We start from the raw sequence: 27,774 nt of genomic DNA, 5'->3' as shown, positions 1-27,774 counted from the left end.
TTTTTTAATTTTCCCATTGATTTGAGAGAGAGAGAGAGGAAGGTTGGGGGGAGAGAGAGAAGCACCAGCTCGTTCCACTTGGCTGTTCCATTTAGTTGTGCACTTATTGATTGCTTCTCATACGTGCCCTGTCTGGGGATCAAACCTGCAACCTTGGTGCACCGGGATGATGCTTTCTCCCCCTGAGCCCCCTGGCCAGGGCCCATAATCATTTCTTGTTCTTCATTGAATAACAGGCTGAGATCTAGAAAGCTCGAAAAGCTGACTTAAGTAAGAATAGATTCTATCTAATCTCCACATAATGAAGTACACGGACCAGATAAAAGAATTTTTGAATGGATGTCGCAAAAATTCTTTGAATACTAAAGTCAGCATTTGCTTTGAATTCTCAAAGCTCTTATAGAATTGAGAGTATAAACCGTAGTTCTGTTCATATTTTTCTCCTGGTTTCATTGCCATTTCGCTTAGGCATCTTCTGAGGGACCCACATGCAGGGCCCAGATAGCTGTTTTTTCCAAAGGGACAGGATTGGGCTTTGTTGTTAGATCCTGAGAAAGGGCTGCCTTCCCAGTTCATTTGTCTGAAGGGCCACCTGACGATTTTTTTCTTTCCTTCGGAGAGGAAAAGTTCCATTAAATCTATTTTGGTGTCTTGTGCTTATCTCAGGGCATTCTGTCTTTTCAGAAAATGGACCCGAGTGGGGTCAAAGTGCTGGAGACAGCAGAGGACATCCAGGAGAGGCGGCAGCAGGTCCTGGACAGATACCACCGCTTCAAGGAGCTCTCAACCCTTCGGCGCCAGAAGCTCGAGGACTCCTATCGGTTCCAGTTTTTCCAGCGAGATGCTGAGGAGCTGGAGAAGTGGATTCAGGAGAAACTTCAGATTGCATCTGATGAGAATTACAAAGACCCAACCAACTTGCAGGTGCGTGTGAGCTCCTGAGATTACAGTGCCAGAATGTCAATGGTCAAATATTTTAGCCTAAAAATTATACCAAGAAGGTCATTCAGTTATTAATTACCCTGAGAAACTGGGCAGCAAGAAGAATGTAGATCAGACATAAGAAAGAACTAACAAAAGCTAAGCCTTTAAAAATCATTGAATTGTATATATGACAAGTTAATTTTATGGTGTAAATTGTATCTCAGTAAAAGACAGTTTTCTCATTGATTTTTGGTGAAGATTTAGAAATTGGAGCAGTGTTAGGGCTCATGGCTTTTTTATTATACATGTCAAAGTCACCTAAGGAGGAAAAAGGGTGAATGCTGGTTTAAAAACCTGGCGAGCCTCTTTGCAGCTCAGCACTTGATTGAAAAGAGGTATTGAGAAATGGAAATGAAATCAAATTCATCAAAGAGCATGGCTTCTGAAGGCCTGATCAGGCGGTGGCGCAGTGGATAGAGCGTCGGACTGGGATGCAGAGGACCCAGGTTTGAGACCCCGAGGTTGCCAGCTTGAGCATGGGCTCATCTGGCTTGAGCAAAAAGCTCACCAGCTTGAACCCAAGGTCGCTGGCTTGAGCAAGGGGTTACTCAATCTGCTGAAGGCCCTCGATCAAGGCACATATGAGAAAGTAATCAATGAACAACAAAGGTGTTGTAACTCGCAACGAAAAACTGATGATTGATGCTTCTCATCTCTCTCCGTTCCTGTCTGTCTGTCCCTGTCTATCCCTCTCTCAGACTCTCTGTCTCTGTAAAAAAAAAAAAAAAAAAAAAAAAAAAGCATGGCTTCTAAAATAAGCTAAAAATATGAGTGATTATGGATGGATTATGCAAGGGTAAATACTGCATGCTAAGAAGACTGTCAGTGTGGTTCTATATTTCTGGAAGGGAGTGGCTGTCCCCATAAATGCTAATTTCCTGATAGACAATAACATTGGGCTATTTGATAGCATTTTGTTATCTGCAAAGTTGGTGGTCCTCAGTGGCCAAGCTTTCGGAGAACCTAGATTCAGTCAGGGTATTGGAGTAATTGAGCAGGTAGGGTGGGCTCGTTGTTGAGTGATGTTTCCATAATTAGAAGGAGTGGGATTCAGAGGGGAGTAGAGGGGGGCAACAGGATGATGCTGAGTGGGTGCATTTATGGCTCTCTCTGTGTTCTGCCGACAGGGCAAGCTTCAGAAGCACCAAGCCTTTGAAGCTGAAGTGCAGGCCAACTCAGGAGCTATTGTTAAACTGGATGAAACTGGAAATCTGATGATCTCAGAAGGACATTTTGCATCTGAAACCATAAGGGTGAGTAGAAGGAGTGCCTGGTGTGGATGGCGGCCTTCATCTGTCTGGTTGGCAGGGGCATGTGCATTAATGCATACATGTAAATTTGGGCTCCTAAAAAGACAGGTTTTTCTAGCTTTTAAAAAGAATTTGTGAAGTTCCTTAAAGGTGTTACCACATTTTGCTTGTGCAATATGATGATTCAATGTGGATATAAACAGTAAGGAAATGAATGTTCCTTTTGTAAAACAAATGAGAATGTGGTTATACTTTAAAGGAGTTTATATAAATTAAACCGTTAACATATCCAATTGGTGATTAGGTGGTAGAGCATATTTGTGAAATTGATGACTTTAGAGTCTGGGCACGAAGATAAATAGGATTGACCGCAGACACTATAATGAAAGCTGCCTAGTGGCAAGCCTGCCCTCTGGATCTTGAGGGTTGCTGCAGTCTGGTCAGCCAGCCAGTGAAAAGTCCTGCTGTAAGAGGTGACTGGCACCTTGCAGTCAGTGACCGAGTGATATGGCCAACTTTGAGGCAAGCGTCCTTACACTCTGGTCCAGCTTATTTTGGTGCCATTTCTTTGGAGTTTGGGCAGTGTAATCTTGTGATCTTTCCCCACTTTGTTGAGCAAGCCTCTTTAAGATGAAGTATGCCCACTGGTTTTATTTACTTCATATCCTCTCTTCATGTTTTGTTCTTTGTCACCCAAAGTCCTGTTGCATTGAAGGACCAGCCTTTTAGTCCTTTACCAGTCGGAGCAATCCTGAATTAGGTAAAAGCTCCAGTCTTAGGCCCAGCTAGAACTGTTCCTCCAGCTGCCTGATACCCGCTGTGGAGCTTTCATTCTCTCAGTTCCTGGTCTGCAGTTTCAGGAAGAAACACTTGTCTCTCTTGCTCTGATATACTCTGTAGTCTCATATCAAAGACTTAAAGTTAGCCCTAAGCTTATTAATAATTAACTATTATAAATAATGCTTATAAATAGAAAATAAAAATAAATTTTAAATGCTGTTTTGACCAACTATTTAATTACATTTAACTTATTTGGCTAATGTAATGTGTGTCTTTGCAATTAAATAGAAATACTAAGCTGCCATTTTCCTACTACTTTGTATACAGCTGACAGTAAATGAAGTCAGCATGCCCGTTTCCATGAGAAGGAGTTGTTTGTCCAGAATGAAAGGGGCTGCTTGGTGTCTCTGCCTGTGGCCATGGAGCCGCCCACGCCTTTCCCCACCTCTCCCCCTGGAGCGTTTGCCTGGCCCCTCTCTCTTCCCCCCCCCCCTCTCCTTCTCTCCCTCTCTCTCTCCCTCTCCCTCTCTTCCTCTTTTTCCCTCTCTCTCCTTCTCTCTCTCTCCCTCCCTATCTCCCCCCTCCCTCTCTCCCCCCTCCCTCTGTCTCCCTCTCTTCCTCTCTCCCTCTCTCCCTCTCTCTCTCCCTCTCCCTTTACCTCTCCCTCTCTCTTTCTCTCACTCTTCCTCTCTCTCCCTCTCTTCCTCTTTTTCCCTCTCTCTCCTTCTCTCTCTCTCCCCCTCTCCCGCTCTCTCCCTCTCTTCCCTCTAAGCTCCAGGGGCCCCTCTGTAACTTGTTTCCTGAGCCTGTTTCTTCTGTGGCTCATTTCTACCTCTGTGACTTTCTAAATGAACGTTCTCTTACAGTTTGAGTCTTGCCTCTGAGTTCTTTCTCAGCCAGAACTCATGTTTGGAGGTTGCTGAACCGAGGTCCAGTCTGACTCCACAGATCTAATACGTGGTTCTGTTTCCGCCACCAGTAGTAACAGCTTAGCAACTTGACAGAAGCAAAACAAGCAAGAAAATCCTAAGCAAAATTTCCAAAATATATGCTTTAAGACCCAAACCAGAAGCAGTTGAATCTATAACCAACTTAAGACCATGCTTATGATGCTCTATTAACATTCTTCCCTTCTGTGAAACCTGGGACTCATCTTCTGTCCCTCCCTTAAAAAATAAAGGGAGGAAAGGAGGGAGGGAAGAAAAGAAAGGAAGAAGGGGTCTGCTCTGTAGTAGTATAACCGGAGCACAGAGGAGAACATGAGAAATAGACCGAGTGTTGGCTTTAGTAAGTAATCTGGGGGAGGGGAACACCTAGCTATCCTCACTTCATTCAACTCTGTTAGTAATTACCCTCTTCCCTGTTTCAACCTTATTAAGGAACAGTTAAAAGCTATTAGCTACTGTTTGTTGAGTGGTTATTAGTAGCTATTTATGTGCAGACACCTTGCTGGGAATTTGACGTGATCTCTGATCATCACTGCAAGCGAGCAAAGCGGCCACTATCCCCCATAGTACAGAAGGGCAGAAACCGAAGCTTAGACAAGTCTGAGTTGCCCATATTCACATAGCCAATAGGAGTCAGAACTAGAATTTTAGTGCATTCTCTTTCTCTCGTCACAGATACTTGCTTTATTTTTCCAGCCTGTATTTCATTTCTGTAGGCTTCCCTTAGTATTTGCATTTGCCTTCGCTTCGTTTCTCCATCCCCCCACCCCCCCACCCCCGGTCACCTGGCTGGGCTACTGCAGAGCAGCCCCACTCGTTCTGGGTGGACAGTTCCGTCCATGCTTCTGCGGGAGCACCAGCTGCTTGCTTACGTCCCTGTTGAGGAATCTGCCTGAGTCAGACCAGGGTTTCTCCTCCACGCAGTCAGCCTCTGAGTGTTTCTTAGGTGTCCCTGCCTCTGCCCACTAGCACCCTCAAACAATAGTAAGCTTGTGAAGCTGGGCTCCTGGCTGCGGGCTGAACAAGACTAGACCCACCAGGAACGGAAAGCTGTCCCAGTCCTGGGGCAGGCGTGGTCTTGCCCGTGTGAAAATGAAATGAGAAACTGATGATTGACCTGGGGATGAGGTTTTCTTGAGCTTTCTGTGGCACTATTTTTAATCTGAACAGAGGGCTCTCATTTTATCTCTTTCATCGTTCCGCTTATGCTCACAGTTCCCATGTTAATCCTGGCTTGGTATAATTTTCCTGGTCCCATAACTCAGTGACTTAGTCTGGCAGGCAGTGTGACGAGGAGGAGGCGGGTGGAGTGCGGAGGATGTATGTGTCCTGGATAACCTGTCTGTCACCGGTTTAGACTTTCACACCGTACCGGACAGCGTGGCGCCCCATAGTCACCGCCACCCACATCGGCTCCCACATCCGAGTAGGTGGAGTGTTGCGTTGCTGTGGGTTGCCTTTCCCCTTGCCTTGGAATGCCTTTCACTTCCTTCTCAGGGGTGGGCTCCGGTGTCAGCCATCCACGGAGGAAGTGATTGCACTGGTGGAAGTGAATTGTGTGAACATTTGTTTTCCCCACTTTCTCCTCTCAAATGAAACATGACTTATTTCTCAGAGAATCCACCCATGTTGACTCTCCCATGGCTTTTGAATGCTTGGTTTGCTGGGAGCAGCACTTCAGCGATGGGTGGATCCCAGCCCTCTCCTCTGTGTGTGTTCAGCCCTCTGTGTTGTTTTACTTGTGTTTGTTGGTGTCCCACAGAGACTCCCAGTGTCTTGGGGAGGCGTAATCAGTGCCTGGAGACTGAATTTGAATACGAGAGTGCATCACCTAAGTTTATTTATTTTTATTTTTTTATTATTATTATTTTTTTTGTATTTTTCTGAAGTTCGAAATGGGGAGGCAGTTAGACAGACTCCCACATGCGCCAGACCAGGATCCACCTGGCACGCCCACTAGGGGGCGATGCTCTGCCCATCTGGGGCATTGCTCTGTTGCAACCAGAGCCATTCTAGCGCCTGAGGCAGAGGCCATAGAGCCATCCTCAGAGCCCGGGCCAACTTTGCTCCAATGGAGCCTCTGCTGCGGGAGAGAAAGAGAGAGACAGAGAGGAAGGGGGGGGGTGGAGAAGCAGATGGGCGCTTCTCCTGTGTGCCCTGGCCGGGAATCGAACCCGGGACTCCTGCACGCCAGGCTGACGCTCTACCACTGAGCCAACCGGCCAGGGCCACATCACCTAAGTTTAAATTGATGATCAGTCTCCCCCAGTTCTGACAAGGCCTTACCAGGACTGTGCCCTGAGAACCCGAAGATGCTGGGAAGCAAGTGTGTTTGGGCCTGTGGCTGCCACTTGGGTGAAATTTGAAGTACACCTAACCTGAGCTGTATTGTACCACAAACTAGATCTCTTCACAGAAGCCCCAGAACCTTCTCTGCCAAGAACCCTTTTCGATAGCTGATGACATTGCAGAATCTCATCTTTTCTACTTTTCTACTCTGGTTGCCCTTTACTCGTAACTTTACATTTGTGGGATTACTGGACCTCTTGTTCTGTTTTTCCTTTACCTTCATGAATTCAGAGTACATCCTTTAGGAATTTCTATTGAGGTTCTGTTAATTCCTCATCTTTTTTTCCCCAAAAGTCTTCTGACCTAGGAATCCCACTTTAGTAATCTAATAATAATAACGAATAACGTTAAATATTTATAAATGATATAAAATCAGTAATTGATTTTAATAATTAATATTCCCTCGAAGTAAGCTGGAATAAATATATTTATGAAAGGTCATTATTTTAAGACCCACCAAACCACTATGAGAAGTGTATACTTTTTCCTGTTCTCAGATAAATTTATAGCTTTCTGCCTGACTGGTGATGGCCCAGTGGATAGAGCATCGGACTGGGATGCTGAGGTCCCAGGTTCAAGACCCTGAGGGCGCCTTCTTGAGCGCGGGCTTATCCAGCTTGAGTGCAGGATCACTGGCTTGAGCATGGGATCACAGTCATGACCCCATGCACTGGCTTGAAACCCAAGGTTGCTGGCGTGACCCCCAAGGTCACTGGCTTGAGCAAGGGGTCACTGGCTCAGCTGGAGCCGCCTGGTCAAGGCATGTATGGGAAGCATTCAGTGAACAGCTACAAATGCCACCAACTGTGGGTTGATGCTTCTCATCTTCTCCTTTTCTGTCTTCCTCTCGGCTTGTGGGTTATCCTTTTAAAAGCCTTGTTCAGAGCTCTGTGGGACGTCTGAACCCGGAAGAGCCAGGCCCTGTAGAAACGGTGGTAAAGTGTAGGGCTGCATTTTCGCCTCCAGACCCGCCTCCTGGAGCTGCACCGCCAGTGGGAATTGCTGCTGGAGAAGATGCGGGAGAAAGGAGTGAAACTTCTGCAGGCCCAGAAGCTGGTGCAGTACTTGCGTGAGTGTGAGGACGTGATGGACTGGATCAATGACAAGGTATGCTTCAAGAGGAAGGGCTTGCAGGAAGGAAGGGAGGAGACTCCCCGATCTGCGTTCGAGGGCCAGGGTTAGTGGCGGTGGGACGGCTTATCTCCTGCTGCCCTCCGGTGGGTTCTGGGCTGCAACTGAAACTTGGAGTCTCTGGGACCCACGTGCTGTCAGCTCAAAGTCCTACCCAGGAGGGGAACTAAAGTCCCAAACCGTACAGAAAACTGCCCCCACTGCTACTAACACGGCCCATTCTCAGCGTGCCTGTTTCATCAGTTCCGAGGCCGTTGTTACCAAGTGTTGGTCAGTGACTCCGATCTGTTCATGGTCCCTGAATAGGAAGCCATTGTGACTTCTGAGGAGCTCGGCCAGGACCTAGAGCATGTGGAGGTTTTACAGAAGAAGTTTGAAGAGTTTCAGACAGATATGGCTGCCCATGAAGAAAGAGTTAATGAAGTGAATCAGTTTGCTGCCAAACTCATTCAGGTAAATAGAGTGCTGCTCACGCATCTGTATAAACTGTCCGGTGTGTTCAGAATATTTCTGAGTGAGCGAGCTCTGGTGGATGTGGCTAATAAGTTTTGTTCAGATCTAAGTGAGGCAGCGATACCGACTACTCCTAACTCAGAGACTGCTTTTCAACTTCTGGCCGTGGGCAGGAAGGGCAGAGTTCATCTGATCTGTTTCCTCCACCCACGTTCAAAACGGGCTTGGAAAGCTTTTATTGGGCTGCTGAGACTGGGCATCAGGATTTCTCAGGCGAGAGTGTGGCGGGGTGTGCTTCCTGAATTGGCAGGTGTCCACCGATGCCTGGACTTTTCCTGGGCTTCCTTACAAGCCCAGGACCTTTCAGTGACTGGGCTTTTTCTGTCCGCTGCGGCGCCACTGGACAGGAGTGGACACCCTCCCTTCTGTCTGTGTGCGGTCCTGTAAGCTGCTCGCTGACTCTCACTTCTCACCACCGGGGCCAGAGTATGTGAAAGACATCAAGCACTAGGAGCTAGACAATTTTCCTTTTAGAAAATTGGATTTGGGGGGTACAAATTTTAATGTCCGCATCTGTGTCAGGGCTGGTACTTGCTCCCTTTCTAATCGGCGACAAAGCAAATGGAGAGCCAGCATTCCTAGAAACACCCTCCAGGGCTGGCGTCCTCCCACGCCGAACGCCGGGCAGCCTGCAGTGGTGCTCAGAGGCGCAGTCAGGCCGAGCCCTGGGGCTTGCAGACAGACCCAGAGCCCTGAGATACTTCTCATTGTTTGGCATGTTATATTTATTAAAACTAAACCAGCCTGACCTGTGGTGGCGCAATGGATAAAAGCGTCGACCTGGAACACTGAGGTCGCCAGTTCAAAACCCTGGGCTTGCCCGGTCAAGGCACATATGGGAGTTGAAGCTTCCTGCTCCTCCCCCCTTCTCTCTCTCCCCCCCCCCCCAAAATGAATAAATAAATAAAAATAATTAAAAAAAAAAAAAACTAAGCCAAAAAAAAAAACCCACCACACATGGTTGGTGGGGAAGGATAATTTTAGAGAAATATCTCCAGTCTAAAGTCAGGAATAAACTCTGAAAGCCGTGTTTACAGGCAGGAATGCCGAACAGCCCCATGAATGCTTGGCATGGCACGTTTGACCAGGCGGGCAGGGACGGCGCAGTGAGGAAGGTACCCACAAGGCTGGTGCTGAGGCACATACTGCTTCCTAGTCTGCACCGGCGCCAAGGCATAGAGAGGCCCCCTTCCTATAGAAGGGGAAATAGCAGCTCTGTTTGAGCAGGCTTCCCTGCATTCCGCACAGAAACCAGTGTTTCTTCAGAACGATGGTTTGCGATGCTGATTCCTCGGGGCTGCCCCCAGGGGCCTAGTTGGGGCACCCGGGGCAGCAGCCACGGCTCTTCCTTGCCCTCCTCCTTGTTCAGGAGCAGCACCCGGAGGAGGAGCTGATCAAGACCAGGCAGGATGAGGTGAACGCAGCCTGGCAGCGGCTAAAGGGCCTGGCTCTGCAGAGACAGGGCAAGCTCTTCGGGGCAGCCGAGGTCCAGCGCTTCAACAGGTACCCCGCGGAAGAGGTTTCGGGGGGCAGGCCTCAACTGGGAGGGGTCAGGCGTATGCATGTGCTGACTGGGTGCTGGCCCAGTGCGGTGTTTCCGGTTCTAGACAGGCCTCCTGCCCCTGGGTTCACTGGCGCCTCTATTCCACAGGGACGTGGATGAGACTATCAGCTGGATTAAGGAAAAGGAGCAGTTAATGGCCTCTGATGATTTCGGCCGAGACCTGGCCAGTGTCCAGGCCCTGCTTCGGAAGCATGAGGGTTTGGAGCGAGATCTGGCCGCACTGGAGGACAAGGTGAGCTTTGAAGGCAGCTGATCCGAGTAGGAAGTCGCCAGGGGTCGGGAGGGCAGTCTGACGGAGAGTCTCTCTAGGTCAAAGCCCTGTGTGCCGAGGCTGACCGCCTGCAGCAGACCCACCCACTGAGTGCCACGCAGATTCAAGTGAAGCGCGAGGAGCTGATCACAAACTGGGAGCAGATCCGCACCTTGGCGGCCGAGAGACACGCGCGGCTCAATGACTCATACAGGTACAAAGAGCCTCCCAGCGCTCTGTGGCCCGCGTCGCGGGGCTTGTTTTAGGGAAGAGAAAGAGGCAGGGTTCAGGAGCAGGTCCGTGTGCTGAGGGAGCTTCCGGGTGCCCTGCAGCTTTCCTCTGCTAAGAAAATGCAGATCACTTTTTCCTGCCTGCATTGAGTTTGTTTGGAGACCGGCAGCTTTATCAGAAAGAGAGTACACATTCATAACCCCATAAGTATCTTTCTTCCATTTTTTCTATCACTGTATTATGACCAGTCATCTTTAGCAATGTGAACACTGTATGCATTACCCTGTTAAAATTGAGTAAATCAAGGGTTGGAAAGGGAAGGAATGCTTCTGACTTACTAATCAGGGGTTGAACTTGGAAATGACAAAGAAATTGAAAATAAGGTATAAGATGGGGAGTTACAGTGATGGACAGCTTAAATTTTAAACGATTGTCTTTAGCCTCTTGCTTTCCTTAGGATGGAAAGAATCCCTGTTTCCTAGGACTGGGGTTTGCATGGTTTGTTAGACTTGAGAACGTGGAATTCGGAGCTCTGTTTTCCATCCTAGAACTCTGCTGGGAACATCTAAGGGCTTCTCCTTGGTTTTCCCTAGGCTTCAGCGCTTCCTTGCGGACTTTCGGGACCTCACCAGCTGGGTGACGGAGATGAAAGCCCTCATCAACGCAGATGAACTCGCTAATGACGTGGCAGGAGCCGAAGCCCTTCTGGATAGGCATCAGGAGCACAAGGTGAGGTCTTAGGATCTTCCGGAAGTACAGATTCGGCATGTAATGCATCATTGTTGCACTTAGAGGGAGGGGCTCAAACTTTGTTCATGGGTACCTCCCCTACCAGGTACCAAAGTCATGGCAAACAAATCCATTTGGCACAAGAAAGACAAATAAACCAGTGAGACAGAAGATACAACTTAGACCCTGTGAATGTGGAAACTTACAGTTTGACGGAGGTGGCGTGAAGTGCCAGTGGGAAAAGGACTGTTTTTGTCTTTTGTTTTGTTTCGTTTTTTGTATTTTTCTGACGTGAGAAGCAGGAAAGCAGAGAGACAGATTCCCACATGCACCTGACCGAATCCACCCGGCATGCCCACCAGGGGGCGGTGCTCTGCCCATGTGGGGTGTTGCTCTTTTGCGGCAGGAGCCATTCTAGCGCCTGAGGCAGAGGCCATGGAGCCATTCTCAGCGCCCGGGCAAACTTTGCTCCAATGGAGCCTTGGCTGCAGGGAGGGTGGAGATAGAGAGGAAGGAGAGGGAAAGAAGGGTGGAGAAGCAGATGGGCACTTCTGTGTGCCCTAGCCGGGAATTGAACCCAGGACTTCCACACACCAGGCTGACACTCTACTATTGAGCTAGCTGGCCAGAACCTTTTTTTTTTTTTTTGTGTGTGTGTGTGTGTGTGTGTGTGTGGCAGAGATAGAGTCAAAGAGAGGGACAGATAAGTACAGACAGACAGGAAGGGAGAGAGATGAAAAACATCAATTCTTCCTTGTGGCTTTTTATTTGTTCATTGATTGCTTTATCATTTGTGCCTTAACCGTGGGCCTGCAGCAGACTGAGTAACCCCTTGCTCAAGCCAGTGATCTTGGGCTCAAGCTGGTGAGCTTTGCTCAAACCAGATGAGTCCACACTCAAGCTGGTGACCTTGGGTCCTTTGCATCCCAGTCTGACACTCTATCCACTGCGCCACCGCCTGGTCAGGCCAGGACCTTTTGTTTTGTTTTTTGTTTTTAATTTTTCCATTGATTTGAGAGAGAGTCATCAACTCTTTGTTCCACTTAGTTCCACTTAGTTTCCTTTAGTTGTGCATTCACTGATTGATTCTTCTACGTGCCCTGAGTGGGAGTTGAACCTGAGACCTTGGTGAACCAGGATGACATTTTAGGCACTGAGCTACCTGGCCAGGGCCAGAAAAGGAATTCTTAATAAGGGGTGCTCTCATTTTTGACAGCTGCCTGGACTGGTATTCTGACACTTGGCCTTATCTTTGATTGTCTTCCTCATTCTAGATGTGATACTCTGATTTGTAATGATTATTAGAAATTCAACAACTTGTTTTTGTTTTGTAAGATCTGGGCATAAACTGAGCCTTTTTTTTTCCTGTAGGGTGAAATTGATGCTCATGAAGACAGCTTTAAATCTGCAGATGAATCTGGACAGGCCCTCCTTGCTGCTGGTCATTACGCCTCAGATGAAGTAAGGGAGAAGGTAAGAGAGGAGAGAAGGTGCTTTTACTAAATACAGGAAAGCTGTTACCCATCTTTATGTACCAGACGTGGCGTTCACCGTGGGGCATGAGAAAACTTAGGGATTCACTTGGAAGTTAAGGAGCAACTTTTCCATTTAAAAAGATGTGTATGCAACATGCTGAAAAAGAAAGTTTCACTTATTTGGGAAATATGTCACGTATTTCCTACTTAAAGGAGACTTCACAGAAAATTGAGCCCTGCATTTGTAGTTGGAGCCAAGAGGAAACAAATGGTTTTCAAATTAATTGGTAGATTTAACTTCAAAGTATCTTTGGGTGTTAAGTTGCTTGAGGAACTTTAGATACTGGTAACTTTTAAATATTATATGTACAGGAGATAGTTCAAAGACACTTTGTTGTCATGAACTGTGGAGCCTAAAATTTACACCTAGGGAATTCATGAATTTTATGGAGTCCCCATGCAATTGACATTTCTCAACTGGGAGTCCCTACTCCATTTATACTGCCCCATTTTTATTTTTTGAGCTTTTATTTTTATTTTTATTTTATTTTATTTATTTTTTGTATTTTTCCAAAGCTGGAAACAGGGAGGTAGTCAGGCAGATTCCCGCATGCGCCCGACCTGGATCCACCCGGCACGCCCACCAGGGGGCAATGCTCTGCCCATCTGGGGGCGTCGCTCTGCCGCAATCAGAGCCATTCTAGCGCCAGAGGCAGAGGCCACAGAGCCATCCTCAGCACCCGGGCAAACTTTGCTCCAGTGGAGCCTTGGCTGTGGGAGGGGAAGAGAGAGACAGAGAGAGAGGAAGGAGAGGGGGAGGGGTGGAGCAGCAGATGGGCGCCTCTCTTGTGTGCCCTGGCCGGAAATCGAACCCGAGACTCCTACACGCCAGGCCAATGCTCTACCACTGAGCCAACCGGCCATTGCGAGCTTTTATTTTTAAAGAGTATGAGTCTTAACTTCCTGTTTCTTCTGTGTAGGAGTTTCCTTAACCTTTTTACTGGGAAATGATTTGTGATAGTGTGACAATAAATTAATTGTAGATGAATTAAAACAGGGCCATCCCCTTATATTTAGCATAAACATACAAGCTACTCAGGATTCGGGTGCTTTCTTTATTTTATTTTATTTTTTTTATTTTTTTAAATTTATTCATTTTAGAGAGGAGAGGGAGAGACAGAGAGAGAGAGAGAGAGAGAGGAGAGACAGAGAGAGAGAGAAGGGGGGAGGAGCTGGAAGCATCAACTCCCATATGTGCCTTGACCAGGCAAGCCCAGGGTTTCGAACTGGCGACCTCAGCATTTCCAGGTCGACGCTTTATCCACTGCGCCACCACAGGTCAGGCTCGGGTGCTTTTTTACGACTTGGCCGGCACGCACACGCGGAAGACGGTTCTGGGGATGGGCATGTGGATTAAAAACTCCAGGGCCACCTCTGTTCGAGCTTCAGGACTGACCTGTGCGCCCCCCGGGACTGATCTGTGCCCCCCAGAACTGAGCTATGTGTCCCCCCCGTGACTGACCTGTGCCCCCCTGGAACTGACCTGTGCCACCCCGGAACTGACCTGTGCCCCAGAACTGAGCTCTGCCCCCCTGGAACTGACCTGTTCCCCCTAGGACTGAGCTGTGTGCCCCAGAACTGAGTTCTGTGCCCCTCGGGACTGACCTGTGCCCCCTAGGACTGAGCTGTGCGCCCCAGAACTGAGCTCTGTGCCCCTCGGGACTGACCTGTGCCCCCTAGGACTGAGCTGTGCGCCCCAGAACTGAGCTCTGTGCCCCTCGGGACTGACCTGTGCCCCCTAGGACTGACCTGTGCGCCCCAGAACTGAGCTCTGTGCCCCCCCGGGACTGACCTGTGCCCCCTAGGACTGACCTGTGCGCCCCAGAACTGAGCTGTGTGCCCCCTGGGACTGACCTGTGCCCCCCCGGGACTGAGCTGTGCGCCCCAGAACTGAGCTCTGTGCCCCCCCGGGACTGACCTGTGCCCCCCAGGACTGAGCCGTGTGCCCCAGAACTGAGCTCTGTGCCCCCCTGGAACTGACCTGTGCCCCCTAGGACTGAGCTGTGCGCCCCAGAACTGAGCTCTGTGCCCCTCGGGACTGACCTGTGCCCCCCAGGACTGAGCTGTGCGCCCCCAGGACTGACCTGTGTCCCCGCCATTTGCTCTCCTCCCAGCTGGCTGTCCTCTCGGAGGAGCGAGCCGCCCTGCTAGAGCTGTGGGAGCTGCGCAGGCAGCAATACGAGCAGTGCATGGACCTGCAGCTCTTCTACCGCGACACCGAGCAGGTGGACAACTGGATGAGCAAGCAGGAGGTGAGCGTGAGCTTGGAGACTGGGCTGGCTCAGGAAGCAGGACGCCCTTCTTCCTTCTTGGTTTACTTCTCAGATAGCTGTTTTGTTTTGTTTGCTTGTTTTATGGTTTAAGTATTAATAGCTTATTATCATTACAAATTAGGGGGCCAAGACCTTTGCTAAATGCTTTCTGTGAATGATTGTGTTATTTTTCTCCCCGTTCCCCTCCCCCCTCCTACCTCAGATGGTTAGCTTACTTTGTATAGGAAATTATTAGCATTTCAGATCCAGACACAGTGACGACGGGAGGCTGAGCCAGCCTCTGTCTCCTCAGGCTCTCAGAAAAGGCCCCAATTTTTCAGACAGCTGTGATGTTGTGAATGTTTTTTGTTTGTTTTTGTATTTTTCTGAAGTGAGAAGCAGGGAGGCAGTCAGACAGACTCCCGCATACGCCTGACCGGGATCTACCCGGCACGCCCACCAGGGGGCAATGCTCTGCCCATCTTGGACGTTGCTCTGTTGCAACAAGAGCCATTCTAGTGCCTGAGGCGGAGGCCATGGAGCCATCCTCAGCGCCCGGGCTAGCTACTCCAGTGGAGCCTTGGCTGCAAGAGGAGAAGAGAGAGATAGAAAAGAAGGAGATTGGGGGGGAGGAGAAGCAGATGAGTGTTTCCCCTGTGTGCCCTGACTGGGAATCGAACCTGGGACTTCCACATGCCGTTGACGCTCTACCACTGAGCCAACTGGCCAGGGCCATAAATTTTTTTATTGAGGAGATTTTTTTTTTCTTAAAATGCACTGTGCATTAGCTAAAGCCGATAGAAACAACAAAAACTATTTGAAGAAAGTATCCGTAGAATGTGGAACAAGGAGGGTTTCATGCTGTCGTTGTATCAACTAAAAGGGCTCGCAGCTTTCCAGAGAAGATCTCAGAAGTTTAGCCACGGAGTTGCTTTTCTTCTATTTGTATTTTTTTTAAGATTTTATTTATTTATTTTAGGGGGGAGAGATAGTAAGAGAGGGGGAGGGGTTGAGAAGCAGAAAGCATCAATTCCCATATGTGCCTTGACCAGGCAAGCCCCGGGCTTTGAACTAGTAACCTCAGTGTTTCAGGTTGATGCTTTATCCACTGCGCCACCACTGGTCAGGCTCCTTCTATTTGTGTTTTGGCCAGTGTTCTTTGCTTTCCAGTCTTTCTGAGATGAACAGGACAGGGCGCTATTCTGAACACTGTGTGCTGTTGACAGGCTTTCCTGTTGAACGAAGATTTGGGGGACTCCTTGGACAGCGTGGAAGCCCTTCTCAAGAAGCACGAGGACTTTGAGAAATCCCTCAGCGCCCAGGAGGAAAAGATCACAGTAAGACCCCTTCCTGTTGTCAGTGCCGTCACATGGTCCTTGATCTAAGCCCGGAGTCCCGTCTTCTGAACAGACTTGGGGAGGGGTCTGTGTGAACGCACCTGTGGGTGCTGAAAGTCCCAGGGTGCTGGCGCATCATCCCTGAGGAGACAGCACTTTATAGAGCGAAAGCGTCTTCCTGACGTAAGCCTGCGAGCTGAGACTTACCTTTTACTATCAGCAGTTAAGAAGTAATAGAGAGGAATAAAAGAACATGAGAGCATCTTTCCCCTTAGCAGCAGATTGTAGGAAGACTTTAAGCTGCACCTGTCACTGGCTGGACCCGCTGCAGCTGGCATCTCCAGCCCCGCGTGGAGCCAGCAGGACTTGGTGACAGCTGACTGATAACATCAGGCAACAACTCAGAGGTTTAGGGGTAAATATTGTCTGAAAACTGTGACCTTTGAAGGTTTAGGGTGTTCCATGACCTGTTCAACCATTACTTTTACTTTTCTCTGGAGGCCAAGCTGTGGGACACTTCCCATACCAGCGAAGAACTCTTCTCCTTCCTTCCTAGGCACTAGATGAATTTGCAACCAAGCTGATTCAGAACAACCACTATGCCATGGAAGACGTGGCTACTCGCCGAGATGCCGTAAGTTCCGGTAGTTTGGGTGCCTTCCTTTCCCTGCACGGATGTCCCTTCTCAGACAGATGTTGCAGTGTAGCTCTCGTGCTAGAACTCTCCGGGGCACTAGGAACTGGAGATTCACAGGACCCTTGTCTTCCAGCTGTTGAGCCGCCGCAATGCCCTGCACGAGAGAGCCATGTATCGCCGGGCCCAGTTGGCGGACTCCTTCCACTTGCAACAGTTTTTCCGTGATTCTGATGAACTCAAGAGTTGGGTCAACGAGAAGATGAAAACTGCCACAGATGAAGCCTATAAAGTAATGTACTGTTGGCATTGCCATGGAACACTTGGTTCATGAGCTGAACACAGCTCCACAAATAAATTGTAGCTTAAAAAAAGAAACAGAATTCTAAAACCCACCCTACTTAATGTAAGCTGACCATTTTAGCCATCCCCTTATAAAGATGACTGTAAAGCTAATGCAAAGTCATGTACTCAGCTTTAAGATAGAGCCTGTTCTTTTATTGGCAGGACCCATCCAACCTACAGGGAAAAGTCCAGAAGCATCAGGCTTTTGAGGCTGAGCTCTCAGCAAACCAGAGCCGTATCGATGCCCTGGAGAAAGCAGGGCAGAAGCTGATTGACGTCAACCACTACGCCAAGGAAGAAGTGGCGGCGCGAATGAACGAGGTCATCAGTTTGTGGAAAAAACTTCTAGAGGCCACAGAGCTGAAAGGTAAGAGAACATGACTTGCTGGATTGCTACAGGGATGTTCAGTTGACATTCAGGTCCTTTCTCTTTGGTGAAGTGTCTCGACGTAAACCATGCGGGAAAGTGGGGTGGACGTCCTGGGGGTTAGGGCTCATTTCCATTTGGGAGTTACTGCCTTGGGCTAGTGGCACTTTTCTCATTGGTAAATGTGTATGCGGGTGGTGGGGTACCTGAGTGGGAAGGGGGTGGTTTGGGCAACCAGCCCTGACTGAACTGGACCTGATCACTAAAAGTCAAAAAAGTTCAGCTGTGAGCCAAGGGCGTTTAATAATTTTCAGTCCTAATAAAGCTCAAGGGCCCTTATCTTGTGAGGGTTAGAATGCATTTTTTTTAAAGATTTTATTTCTTGATTATTAGACAGAGAGAGAGGCGGGGGTGGGGTGGAGAAGCAGGAAGCACCAACTGTGCTTCTCACATATGCCTTGACCGGGCAAGCCCAGGGTTTCAAACAGTGACCTTGGCGTTCCAGGTTGACGCTTTATCCACCACTGCACCACCACAGATCAGGCTAGAATGCTTTCTAGACAACTTTCAAGTCAGTATCTGCAGAGGTGGCAGTTTGTTTTCTTCGTGTTTGTGTTGGAGGTGGAGCAGTAACTGCAGTCTGAGGTGTGGTCCTTCGTGCCCTCATCTGTGAGCACTACAGGGTGGGCAAGAGTCGGTTTCATTACCTGCCGCCATTACCTAAAAGACAAATCATACAAATAATTAGCATAATTCTTAATAAATGTTAACAGGAGAATAAACTACCTTGCATATTCACAACTGTAAGCCTGATTTTGCGCACCCGTACTGGTAGAAGGTAGTGTTCAATAGGAAACCTGTTTGTCTCTGACTAGGAATAAAGCTCCGTGAGGCCAACCAGCAGCAGCAGTTTAACCGCAACGTAGAGGATATTGAGCTGTGGTTATATGAAGTGGAAGGCCACTTGGCTTCTGACGATTACGGCAAAGATCTTACAAATGTCCAGAACCTGCAGAAGAAGCATGCCCTGCTGGAGGCTGATGTGGCCGCTCACCAGGTGGGGTGCGAAGGGCACTGATGGGCCAGGGTGTTAAGGGCCAGGAGGAGTGAGGGACTGCACGTAATTCAGGACCAGGCTGGTTGGAGGAGGGCGAAATGTGATTTTTTGCCTGACCAGGCAGTGGCACAGAGGATAGAGCGTCGGACTAGATGCGGAGGATCCAGGTTCGAGACACTGAGGTCGCCAGCTTGAGCGCAGGCTCATCTGGTTTGAGCAAAGCTTACCAGCTTGGACCCAAAGGTTGCTGGCTTGAGCAGGGGTTACTTGGTCTGCTGTAGCCCCACGGTCAAGGCACATATGAAAAAACAATTAATGAACAACTAAGGTGTCGCAACAAAAAAACTAATGATTGATGCTTCTCATCTCTCTCCGTTCCTATCTGTCCCTATCTATACCTCTCTCTGACTCTCTCTGTGTAAAAAAATTAATGTTTCTTTATTGATTTTAGAGAGGAAGGGGGAGAGAGGGAGAGAGAGAGAGACAAAAACATCAATCTGTTTCTATATCTGTCCTGACCAGGGATCAATCCGGCAGCCTCTGCACTTCAGGACAACACCTGAGTTAATCAAGCTATCAGGGCAGAGCAAATATGTTGATTTTAAATATATATATATATGTAGATATATTTTAAATTGACTTGAGAAAGAAAGAAGAACATTGATTTGTTGTTCCACTTATTCATTCATTGGTTGAATCTTGTGTGTACCTTGACTGGGGATCAAACCTTCAACCTTGGCATATCAGGATGATGCTCTAACCCAGTGGTCCCCAACCACCGGGCCGCGGTCTGGTCCCGGTCCGTGGGCCATTTGGTACAGGTCCGCAGAGAAAGAATAAATAACTTACATTATTTCCGTTTTATTTATATTTAAGTCTGAACGATGTTTTATTTTTAAAAAATGACCAGATTCCCTCTGTTACAAATTCGTCTAAGACTCACTCTTGACGCTTGTCTCAGTCACGTGATACATTGCCACGAAAATTAAACCCATAAACTAGCAAAATGAGTGAAAAACAAAATTCCATCGAAAGTTTTTTTGCAAAGTGAAAAAGGGCCAGTGAGGAGACAGAAGAAGAACCTACGACCTCGAAGAAAAAGGCTTCATTTAACAGACAATACCAGGAGTCCTACTTGAAGTATGGATTTATCGCAACTAGTGATTCTCGCACACCAAGGTCGCTCTGCATAATATGTGGCGACCGGCTAAGTAACGAGGCAGTGAAGCCTTCAGAACTGCTTCGCCACTTGGAGATCAAGCACCCTACTTTAAAAGACAAGTCTGAGTATTTAGAAAGAAAAAAGCATGAACAAGAAGGACAGAAACAATTCCTGGTGGCCACTACATCAATAAATGCGAGTGCACTGAGAGCATCATACTTGGTGGCTAATCGTATTGCTAAGGCTAAGAAGCCATTCACCATTGGTGAAGAATTAATCCTTCCAGCCACTAAAGACATTTGTCGTGAACTTCTAGGAGAGGCTGCGGTTAAAAAGATAGCACAGATGCCTCTTTTGGCTACCACTGTCACACGGCGCATTGAAGAAATAGCAGAGGACATTGAATCACGATTGTTGGAAAGGATTAATAAATCACCATGGTACGCTCTCCAGGTTGACGAATCTACAGATATTGACAAGACAATGCTACTTACTTACTTGATAAAGATAACAGCTATCTTTATCAAGAGGATGTGCATGAGGATATGTTATGTGCACTATCATTGCCAACCAAAACCACAGCCACAGAACTATTTAAATCACTGGATGACTATATATCAGGAAAACTGAAATGGTCTTTCTGTGTCGGCATATGCACAGATGGAGCTGCTGCCATGACTGGAAGGATGTCTGGTTTAACTACTCGGATTAAGGAGGTTGTACCTGAATGTGAGTCTACGCATTGTGTCATTCACAGGGAAATGCTGGCTAGCCAAAATATACCACCAGAACTTAACAGCATATTGAATGATGTTGTTCAAGTTATTAATCACATCAAAGCACACGCCCTTCACTCGCCTCTGTTCGAGCAGCTTTGTGAGGAAATGAATGCGGAGCACAGACACCTTCTCTTATACACAGAAATAAAATGGTTATCCCGAGGGAGGTCCCTGGCCAGAGTGAATTACGAGAGCCGCTGCAGAGATTTCTCTCAGAAAAAAAGTCACCGCTAGCAGCACATTTCAGTGACGAAGAATGGGTCGCAAAACTCGCTTACTTGTGCGACATATTTAACCTCCTCAATGAACTCAATTGGTCACTTCAGGGGAAAATGACAACTGTCTTCAAGTTGGCAGATAAAGTAGCTGCATTTAAAGCCAAACTGGATTTGTGGGGACGACGCACGAGGGAACGGGTATATTTGACATGTTTCAAACATTTGCGGGAATTTTGGAAGAGACTGAGCCCAAGCCTTCATTGTCCCAGCTGGTGCACAGTCACCTGTATTTGCTTTTAAAAGAGTTTGAACGCTACTTCCCAACCACAAAAGACCCACGAATTGCCAAGGAATGGATCTGTGATCCGTTTTGTCAACAAACCAGGTGAATCCAGCGTTTCTATGCAAGAAGAGGATCAACTACTGGAGATCGCAAATGACGGCGGCCTTAAAAATATGTTCGAGACTACAACTCTGCCGGTGTTCTGGATTAAAGTCATAGCAGAATACCCCGAGATCGCCACAAAAGCACTAAAAACCCTGTTGCCATTTCCGACATCCTATTTGTGTGAACCAGGATTTTCTGCAGTGACAGCAACCAAAACAAAATTATGGAATAGACTGGACATAAGCAACACACTTCGGGTGTCATTGTCTCCCATTACCCTAGATGGGACTGTCTCGTTGCAGAGAAACAAGCTCAGGGCTCCCACTGATTTAACATTATGGTTGTTGAGAGATAGGCTACTATCTCTCATTCTATATAAACATTATAATAAATAACCCTTAACTTACAATATTCATAACAATGGTGAGTTGTATTTTTCATGCACTTTATATTTGGTTTTTTTGTTTGGTTTTTTATTTATTATTTTTTTTTGTATTTTTTCGAAGCCAGAAACGGGGAGCAGTCAGACAGACTCCCGCATGTGCCCCACCGGGATCCACCCAGCATGCCCACCGGGGGGTGATGCTCTGCCCATCCTGGGCATCCCTCTGTTGCAAGCAGAGCCATTCTAGCGCCTGAGGCAGAGGCCACAGAGCCTGCGGGAGGGGAAGAGAGAGACAGAGAGGAAGGAGAGGGGGAGGGGTGGAGAAGCAGATGGACGCTTCTCCTGTGTGCCCTGGCCTGGAATCAAACCCAGGACTCCTGCACTCCAGGCCGACACTCTACCACTGAGCCAACCGGCCAGGGCCTACTTTATATTTTTGTGTTGTATCTTATTTTTAAGGCATGTTTAAACGTTACCATAGCGACTGGAAAGTGTTTGGAGGCAGAGAGGATGTTACTCATGTTATGTTGTTGGTGCAATGTTAAGAGGACGTTTCTAATAAAGTTGCATACGAGTACACAGTGGATTCGTTTTTATTTTTATTGTCGTAGGTTCATGATTGGTAGCGAGTCTCAACCTATCATATTACATATTGATATCAGACATGAAACGTTGTCAGAATAACAAATTTAAATACAACCTGAATAATGAGGACATGCTCATTCCTCCTTTAACTTAGCCCAATAAATATCGTAAGTTCGACAATTATATTTAAAAACACCACAGTTTTTACGCCGGTTGCATAATTTTATTTTGTGCATTTATCCGTCCCACGCTAAAGGCTGGTCCTTGAAAATATTTTCTGACATTAAACCGGTCCGTGGCCCAAAAAAGGTTGGGGACCACTGCTCTAACCAACTGAGCTACACAGCCAAGGCGAAATGTGTTGATTTTCTCACATAGCCCAACGTGCTCCTGCTCCAGTCCAGCTGTCCTCAGAGCCTTCTGGAAGCCCAACATGAGGGAAACAGATGGCAGAAGGCATGTTCTCTGGGGTGGGAAAGAACTTTGTTAGTTTTTCTATGTATAGCTCAAACCACACCTGAAGTAATAAAGTCGGCTTAGGAGTAAAGTTTACCAGCTCTGGTCCAACCCTTTAAGACTGTACTTTTCCATCCCTAGGATCGGATTGACGGCATTACTATTCAGGCCCGCCAGTTCCAGGAGGCCGGCCATTTCGACGCTGAGAACATCAAGAAGAAGCAGGAAGCCCTGGTGGCCCGCTATGAGGCGCTCAAGGAGCCCATGGTCGCCCGGAAGCAGAAGCTGGCCGACTCGCTGCGTTTGCAGCAGCTCTTCCGCGACGTTGAGGATGAGGAAACGTGGATTCGTGAGAAGGAGCCCATTGCCGCGTCCACCAACCGAGGTCAGTCTGCCTCCATCGGATAGGAGTGAAGCTGGGAGAGGGCACGATCCTGTGGCCTAAAGGGGCCACACGCCAGAATAAGAAGGTCAAGTTTAAGCTGGAACTGTGGCGGAGTTCTGAACTGAAGCTGTGAGTGACAGTCGTGGTGACTTTTCTTCTGCTTTTAGGCAAAGATTTGATTGGAGTCCAGAATCTGCTAAAGAAACACCAAGCCCTGCAAGCAGAAATTGCCGGCCACGAGCCCCGCATCAAAGCGGTCACACAGAAGGGGAACGCCATGGTGGAGGAAGGTGAGTGTCCGTCACCAGGGTGCGGCTTTGCATCGGCTCTTCACGTCGCCCTTCTCTGACAGTTCAATGCGTAGACTCGAGTCGGGCTGGACTGTGGGGTTGAAGACCATCTCTATTCTCTTCTCACTATGTGACCTTGATTGGGCCTTAGCCTCTCTGAGCCTGAATTCCTTATCTGTGACAAGGGCATAACACCTGATGATGTAGGTCTCAGTGGCTGAGAACTACGGGAGTGCTGTTATTTTTATCTCTTCATGATAATTTCACTGATGCCAACTGGGGATACCTAGATTTTAGAGTCTAGATTCAGCTCATGGTTTGAGGAGAGAAAAATGAGCAAGCCTGTTAAAGGTTTGGAGCCCAAGATGCTCATAAAACTTGGACATGTGAAGGGGCCTAGCCCGTGAGCATGTAGTGATGAAAGGGACACACGGAAGGCCCTCTTGTCCTGCAGCGTGTCGCATGCTCCCCTGACCTCCCCACTCCCCCCTGCCAGGCCATTTTGCTGCGGAGGACGTGAAGGCCAAGCTCAATGAACTGAACCAGAAGTGGGAGTCGCTCAAATCCAAAGCCTCCCAGCGGCGCCAGGACCTGGAGGACTCCCTGCAGGCCCAGCAGTACTTTGCCGACGCCAACGAGGCCGAGTCCTGGATGCGGGAGAAGGAGCCCATCGTGGGCAGCACCGACTACGGGAAGGACGAGGACTCGGCCGAGGTGACTGGGCTCGGGAGCATGGCGCTGGCTGGGCAGCCTGCCCAGGGCCGGGGCTGGGAGGCCAGCCGGGACAAGGACCAAGTGTAGTGGGTGCAGCGTCTTAGACTCTCTTTTTCAGTTTTTATTGTGGAAAATCATGCCAAAAGGAGAGAGAACACCTGTCACCTTCCTTCATGTTCACATTTGCTGTTCTCGTGTCCGCTCTCCTCTCTGCCATAGGCATATATATGTTCATATGGTATTTTGCTGGTCCTCCGTTCTTTGACGGAAACTCTTAAATTTTTTCCATAAAAGTCTAGGTGTAGGATGTGAGGGCGATCTGACTGCGACATCTGTCACCCCATTGATCGCCAGGGTTGATTCGGCTGATCTGGCTGGCTAGGCGGGTGTCCCCTTCCTCCCTCACCGCTCCATGTGCGTCCCTCCCGAAGCTGCGTGCTCGGTAGAAGAGGACGACCTTCCCCGATAGAGGAGAGGACCGTTCTTCGGTCAAGGGTATACGAGTAGCTGTGCTCCCCTGCTAGAACCTCCAAACAAGTCTCAAGCTCCATTTGTAGGAGAACATAGGGTAGTCAAGCTTCCAAGACTTCAGACACATCCAAACGAGGTGCTGCATGTAGCAGTCTGCCTTTCTTTAAAAAAGAAAAATAATAATAATCCCTGCGCTTCCTTGTTTTCTTGCCAGTCATCAAAAAACCCAGAAAGAGTTGAACAATGACATGAACTATTTTTTATTCTCCCAAGAGATGGGGGAACTAAAATGCTTCGAAAGCAGGATGTGTGGCAGGAGAGGGCTCCTTTCCAGGAGGGCGTCTCCACGGCCAGTCCTGGCTTGGTGGGTTATTTCCTAAAATGGTGGTGAGTTTGCTGGTCAGTGGATATGTTCTTTATTGCTCCTTATGGATTTTAAGTATTGCATAGTGAAGTATGTAAAGGCACACTGAAAAAATGTTAACTCACAGTTAACATTTCCTCCAAATTAAGTGTTCATTAAAAAGGGAAAAAGGGTAGAGCTGGAGGCGATTAGAGCACCATATAACTAAACAGGATCTCAGAGGAGGCGGGCTCATTGCTGACGCGCCTGGAGAGGGAAGCTTGGGCACCTGACACAGGTCATGGTGTGGTCTTGATTCCAGGCTCTCCTAAAGAAGCATGAAGCCTTGATGTCGGACCTGAGTGCCTACGGCAGCAGCATTCAGGCGCTGCGGGAGCAAGCCCAGTCGTGCCGGGTGAGCTTGGCTGTCCTTTCAATGGTTACTGGGGGGGGAGGGGGCTGGCCGGACCTAGAGCCTCCAGTTGGGATTACCATCGTGGGCAACATTCTTGTGACCTTACTGCTAAGTCTTAAGACACAAAGATTTATAGAAAGTTTAAAACAAGATTTTTTTTTTTTTTAAACAGAGAGAGTCAGAGAGAGGGGTAGACAGGAACGGAGAGATGAGAAGCATCAATCATTAGTTTTTCGTTGCGCATTGCAACACCGTAATTGTTCATTGATTGCTTTCTCATACGTGCCTGGCCTTCAGCAGACCGAGTAACTCCTTGCTCGAGCCAGCGACCTTGGGCTCAAGCTGGTGAGCTTTTGCTCAAACCAGATAAGCCCTCGCTCAAGCTGGCGACCTCGGGGTCTCGTACCTGGATCTTCCACGTCCCAGTCCGATGCTCTATCCACTGCGCCACACAAACACACACACACACCACCACCACCACCACCACCACCACACCCCCCCGGTCAGGCTAAAACAAGATTTTTAAAGACACCACACACTAAAGTCCCTGAATTGGATTTTGTTGGTAGCACCAGAGAAGAGTGCTTCTAAGTGTGTACTTGGTGTAACCGTGGAAATTGGACTCTGTTGTGTGCTTCCATAACGTGTTGTGAATTCCTTAATTTAGCCACGCTTGCTTTTGTTTTGGAATTTCAGCAACAAGTGGCCCCCATGGACGATGAGACTGGGAAGGAGCTGGTCTTGGCCCTCTATGACTATCAGGAGAAGAGTCCTCGAGAGGTCACCATGAAGAAGGGAGACATTCTCACCTTGCTCAACAGCACCAACAAGGCAAGGCATAGAGAGTGATTGCGTATTTCCATCAGCACCACCAGTTTTGCTCAGGTTGTGTGTCTTTGGGTCATTGTATCTTTGTAAAATAAGGCTGGTTTAGAATTCAAAGAGATACTGGTCAGTCTCTTAATATAAGTTTATCCTATTTATACTGTGTATAATCGAGAAGGTAACCAGCCTGTGTTCTTGAATACAGCACCTGCAAGTGGTACAGTAACTCACATGCTCAAAGATAGCTGTTTCTCACGATTGCACACTTGCGGGGGAATTCTTTTGTTTTGAAGCAAGTCTGTTGGGTATAACTACAGGTCTATACCTTGTTGCTCTTGGTTCTCAATCTCGACTGCACAGCTGCGACAAGAGTTGAAGACAGCTTTGACCCCATAGACTATGTCTTCTTAAAGTTAAATGCTGCCTGGCCCTGGCCAGTTGGCTCAGTGGTAGAGTGTTGGCTCAGCATGTAGAAGTCCTGGGTTCAATTCCTGGTCAGGGCACACAGGGGAAGTGACCATCTGCTTCTACCCCTAGTCCCTTTTCCCCTCCTCCCCACCTTCCCCTCCCACAGCCAGTGGTTTGATTGCTTTAAGCAAGGCTCCAGGCTGAGGATAACTCCATTGGAGCACATCAGCCTCAGGTGCTAAAAATAGCTTGTTACTCAAGCATCAGCCCCAATGGGGTTGCTGGGCAGATCCTGGTCAGGGTGCATGTGGGAGTCTGCCTTACTATCTCCCTTCCTCTCACCTAAAAAAAATAAAATGAAAATGTTTTTCATCACATGTGGCTAGTGGCTGCAGTATGGGACAGCACAGGTCTAGGGTCTAAGCAGGGAGAAGGCTATTTTTCATGTTGAGTGTCATTGCTGCTTCACTCATGACCATCTTCACGCTTGGCAGGTCAGAAGGGACCAAAATTTCAGTCCTTGTGCCAAGTGACTTTGATACTGTCACGAGATCCTCTTAACATGATTAGAGCTCTCCTTGTGTGTGCACGTGAGCATGCGGGTGCGCACGCAGGCATGCACATGCCTCCTGGGGTTCTCTCTCCCTCGGGCAGGAGTCTGCTTTCAGTGCCCCTCCTCTGTTTCCCTAGGACTGGTGGAAGGTGGAAGTGAACGACCGCCAGGGCTTCGTGCCGGCCGCGTACGTGAAGAAGCTGGACCCTGCTCAGTCGGCCTCGCGGGAGAACCTCCTGGAGGAGCAGGGCAGCATAGCGCTGCGGCAGGAGCAGATTGACAACCAGTAAGGGCCATACAGGCGGTTGCACGGGTCCCAGTCCCACAGCACTCGGGTTCGGTCGGCACCACCCAGGACGGCAGTTCAGGCAGTAGTGTCCTGCAGCTTCTGTGCGAGCTCTCTGGTGCCTGTCACACTCAGGGGCACACTCCTGCTTTGCTCACATCACTTCGAACCCTGGTGCCCCATTTGAACTGCAGATCACTGATGACTACCTTCATTTCCCTCCGTTTTATCTCTTCCCGCACTCAGTTTCTTTTCCTAAATGGCCTTTTTCTGAGCATTACCTTCTGAAACTCTGTCCTCTGGTTCAGGAGCTGCTTTCTGAAACGGCGTTTTCAGATGTTCCACAACTCGGCCCTTTTTTTTTCTTTTTTTTTTTTTTTTTTTGTATTTTTCTGAAGCTGGAAACAGGGAGGCAGTCAGACAGACTCCCACATGCGCCCGACCGGGATCCACCCGGCACGCCCACCAGAGGGCGATGTTCTGTCCATCTGGGGCGTCGCTCTGTCGCGACCAGAGCCACTCTAGTGCCTGAGGCAGAGGCCAAGGAGCCATCCCCAGCGCCCGGGCCATCTTTTGCTCCAGTGGAGCCTCGGCTGCAAGAGGGGAAGAAAAAGACAGAGAGGAAGGAGAGGGGGAGGGGTGGAGAAGCAGATGGGCACCTCTCCTGTGTGCCCTGGCCGGGAATTGATCTCGGGATTTCTGCACGCCAGGCCGACGCTCTACCACTGAGCCAACCAGCCAGGGCCCAACTCGGCCCTTTTTAAAAGGCTGTTAGAGAGCTTCTCTCTCTGCCGTGGCTGGTGTCCTGATAATGGAGGTGATTTAGTGTTGGCTCTGTCCTCTGTCCTAGATCTGA

General features: G+C 48.5%; 1 protein-coding gene across 10 annotated transcripts in view; it reads left to right on the top strand.

The window, feature by feature from the left end:
* Positions 1–27,774, top strand: part of SPTAN1 (spectrin alpha, non-erythrocytic 1) — a 77,821-nt gene that overhangs the window by 15,575 nt on the left and 34,472 nt on the right. For all 10 annotated transcript variants that reach the window (XM_066366959.1, XM_066366960.1, XM_066366956.1 and 7 more), the window contains 21 exons: positions 685–924; positions 2,112–2,237; positions 7,277–7,417; positions 7,748–7,894; positions 9,324–9,457; positions 9,606–9,750; positions 9,828–9,982; positions 10,593–10,728; positions 12,100–12,201; positions 14,378–14,515; positions 15,742–15,852; positions 16,409–16,486; positions 16,623–16,778; positions 16,994–17,198; positions 18,074–18,255; positions 22,370–22,613; positions 22,781–22,903; positions 23,400–23,617; positions 24,754–24,846; positions 25,543–25,677; positions 26,770–26,918. In XM_066366959.1, coding sequence (XP_066223056.1) covers positions 688–924; positions 2,112–2,237; positions 7,277–7,417; positions 7,748–7,894; positions 9,324–9,457; positions 9,606–9,750; positions 9,828–9,982; positions 10,593–10,728; positions 12,100–12,201; positions 14,378–14,515; positions 15,742–15,852; positions 16,409–16,486; positions 16,623–16,778; positions 16,994–17,198; positions 18,074–18,255; positions 22,370–22,613; positions 22,781–22,903; positions 23,400–23,617; positions 24,754–24,846; positions 25,543–25,677; positions 26,770–26,918 — 3,155 coding nt within the window. In that variant the 5' untranslated portion in view covers positions 685–687. The remainder of the gene's footprint in view (positions 1–684; positions 925–2,111; positions 2,238–7,276; positions 7,418–7,747; positions 7,895–9,323; positions 9,458–9,605; positions 9,751–9,827; positions 9,983–10,592; positions 10,729–12,099; positions 12,202–14,377; positions 14,516–15,741; positions 15,853–16,408; positions 16,487–16,622; positions 16,779–16,993; positions 17,199–18,073; positions 18,256–22,369; positions 22,614–22,780; positions 22,904–23,399; positions 23,618–24,753; positions 24,847–25,542; positions 25,678–26,769; positions 26,919–27,774) is intronic.

The sequence above is a fragment of the Saccopteryx leptura genome, chromosome 2 (genome assembly GCF_036850995.1).
Source record: "Saccopteryx leptura isolate mSacLep1 chromosome 2, mSacLep1_pri_phased_curated, whole genome shotgun sequence".
In the NCBI taxonomy this organism is placed as follows: Eukaryota; Metazoa; Chordata; class Mammalia; order Chiroptera; family Emballonuridae; genus Saccopteryx; species Saccopteryx leptura.
The sequence above is the reverse complement of the archived record's forward strand: the minus strand, read 5'-3'. Positions and strand labels throughout refer to the sequence as shown.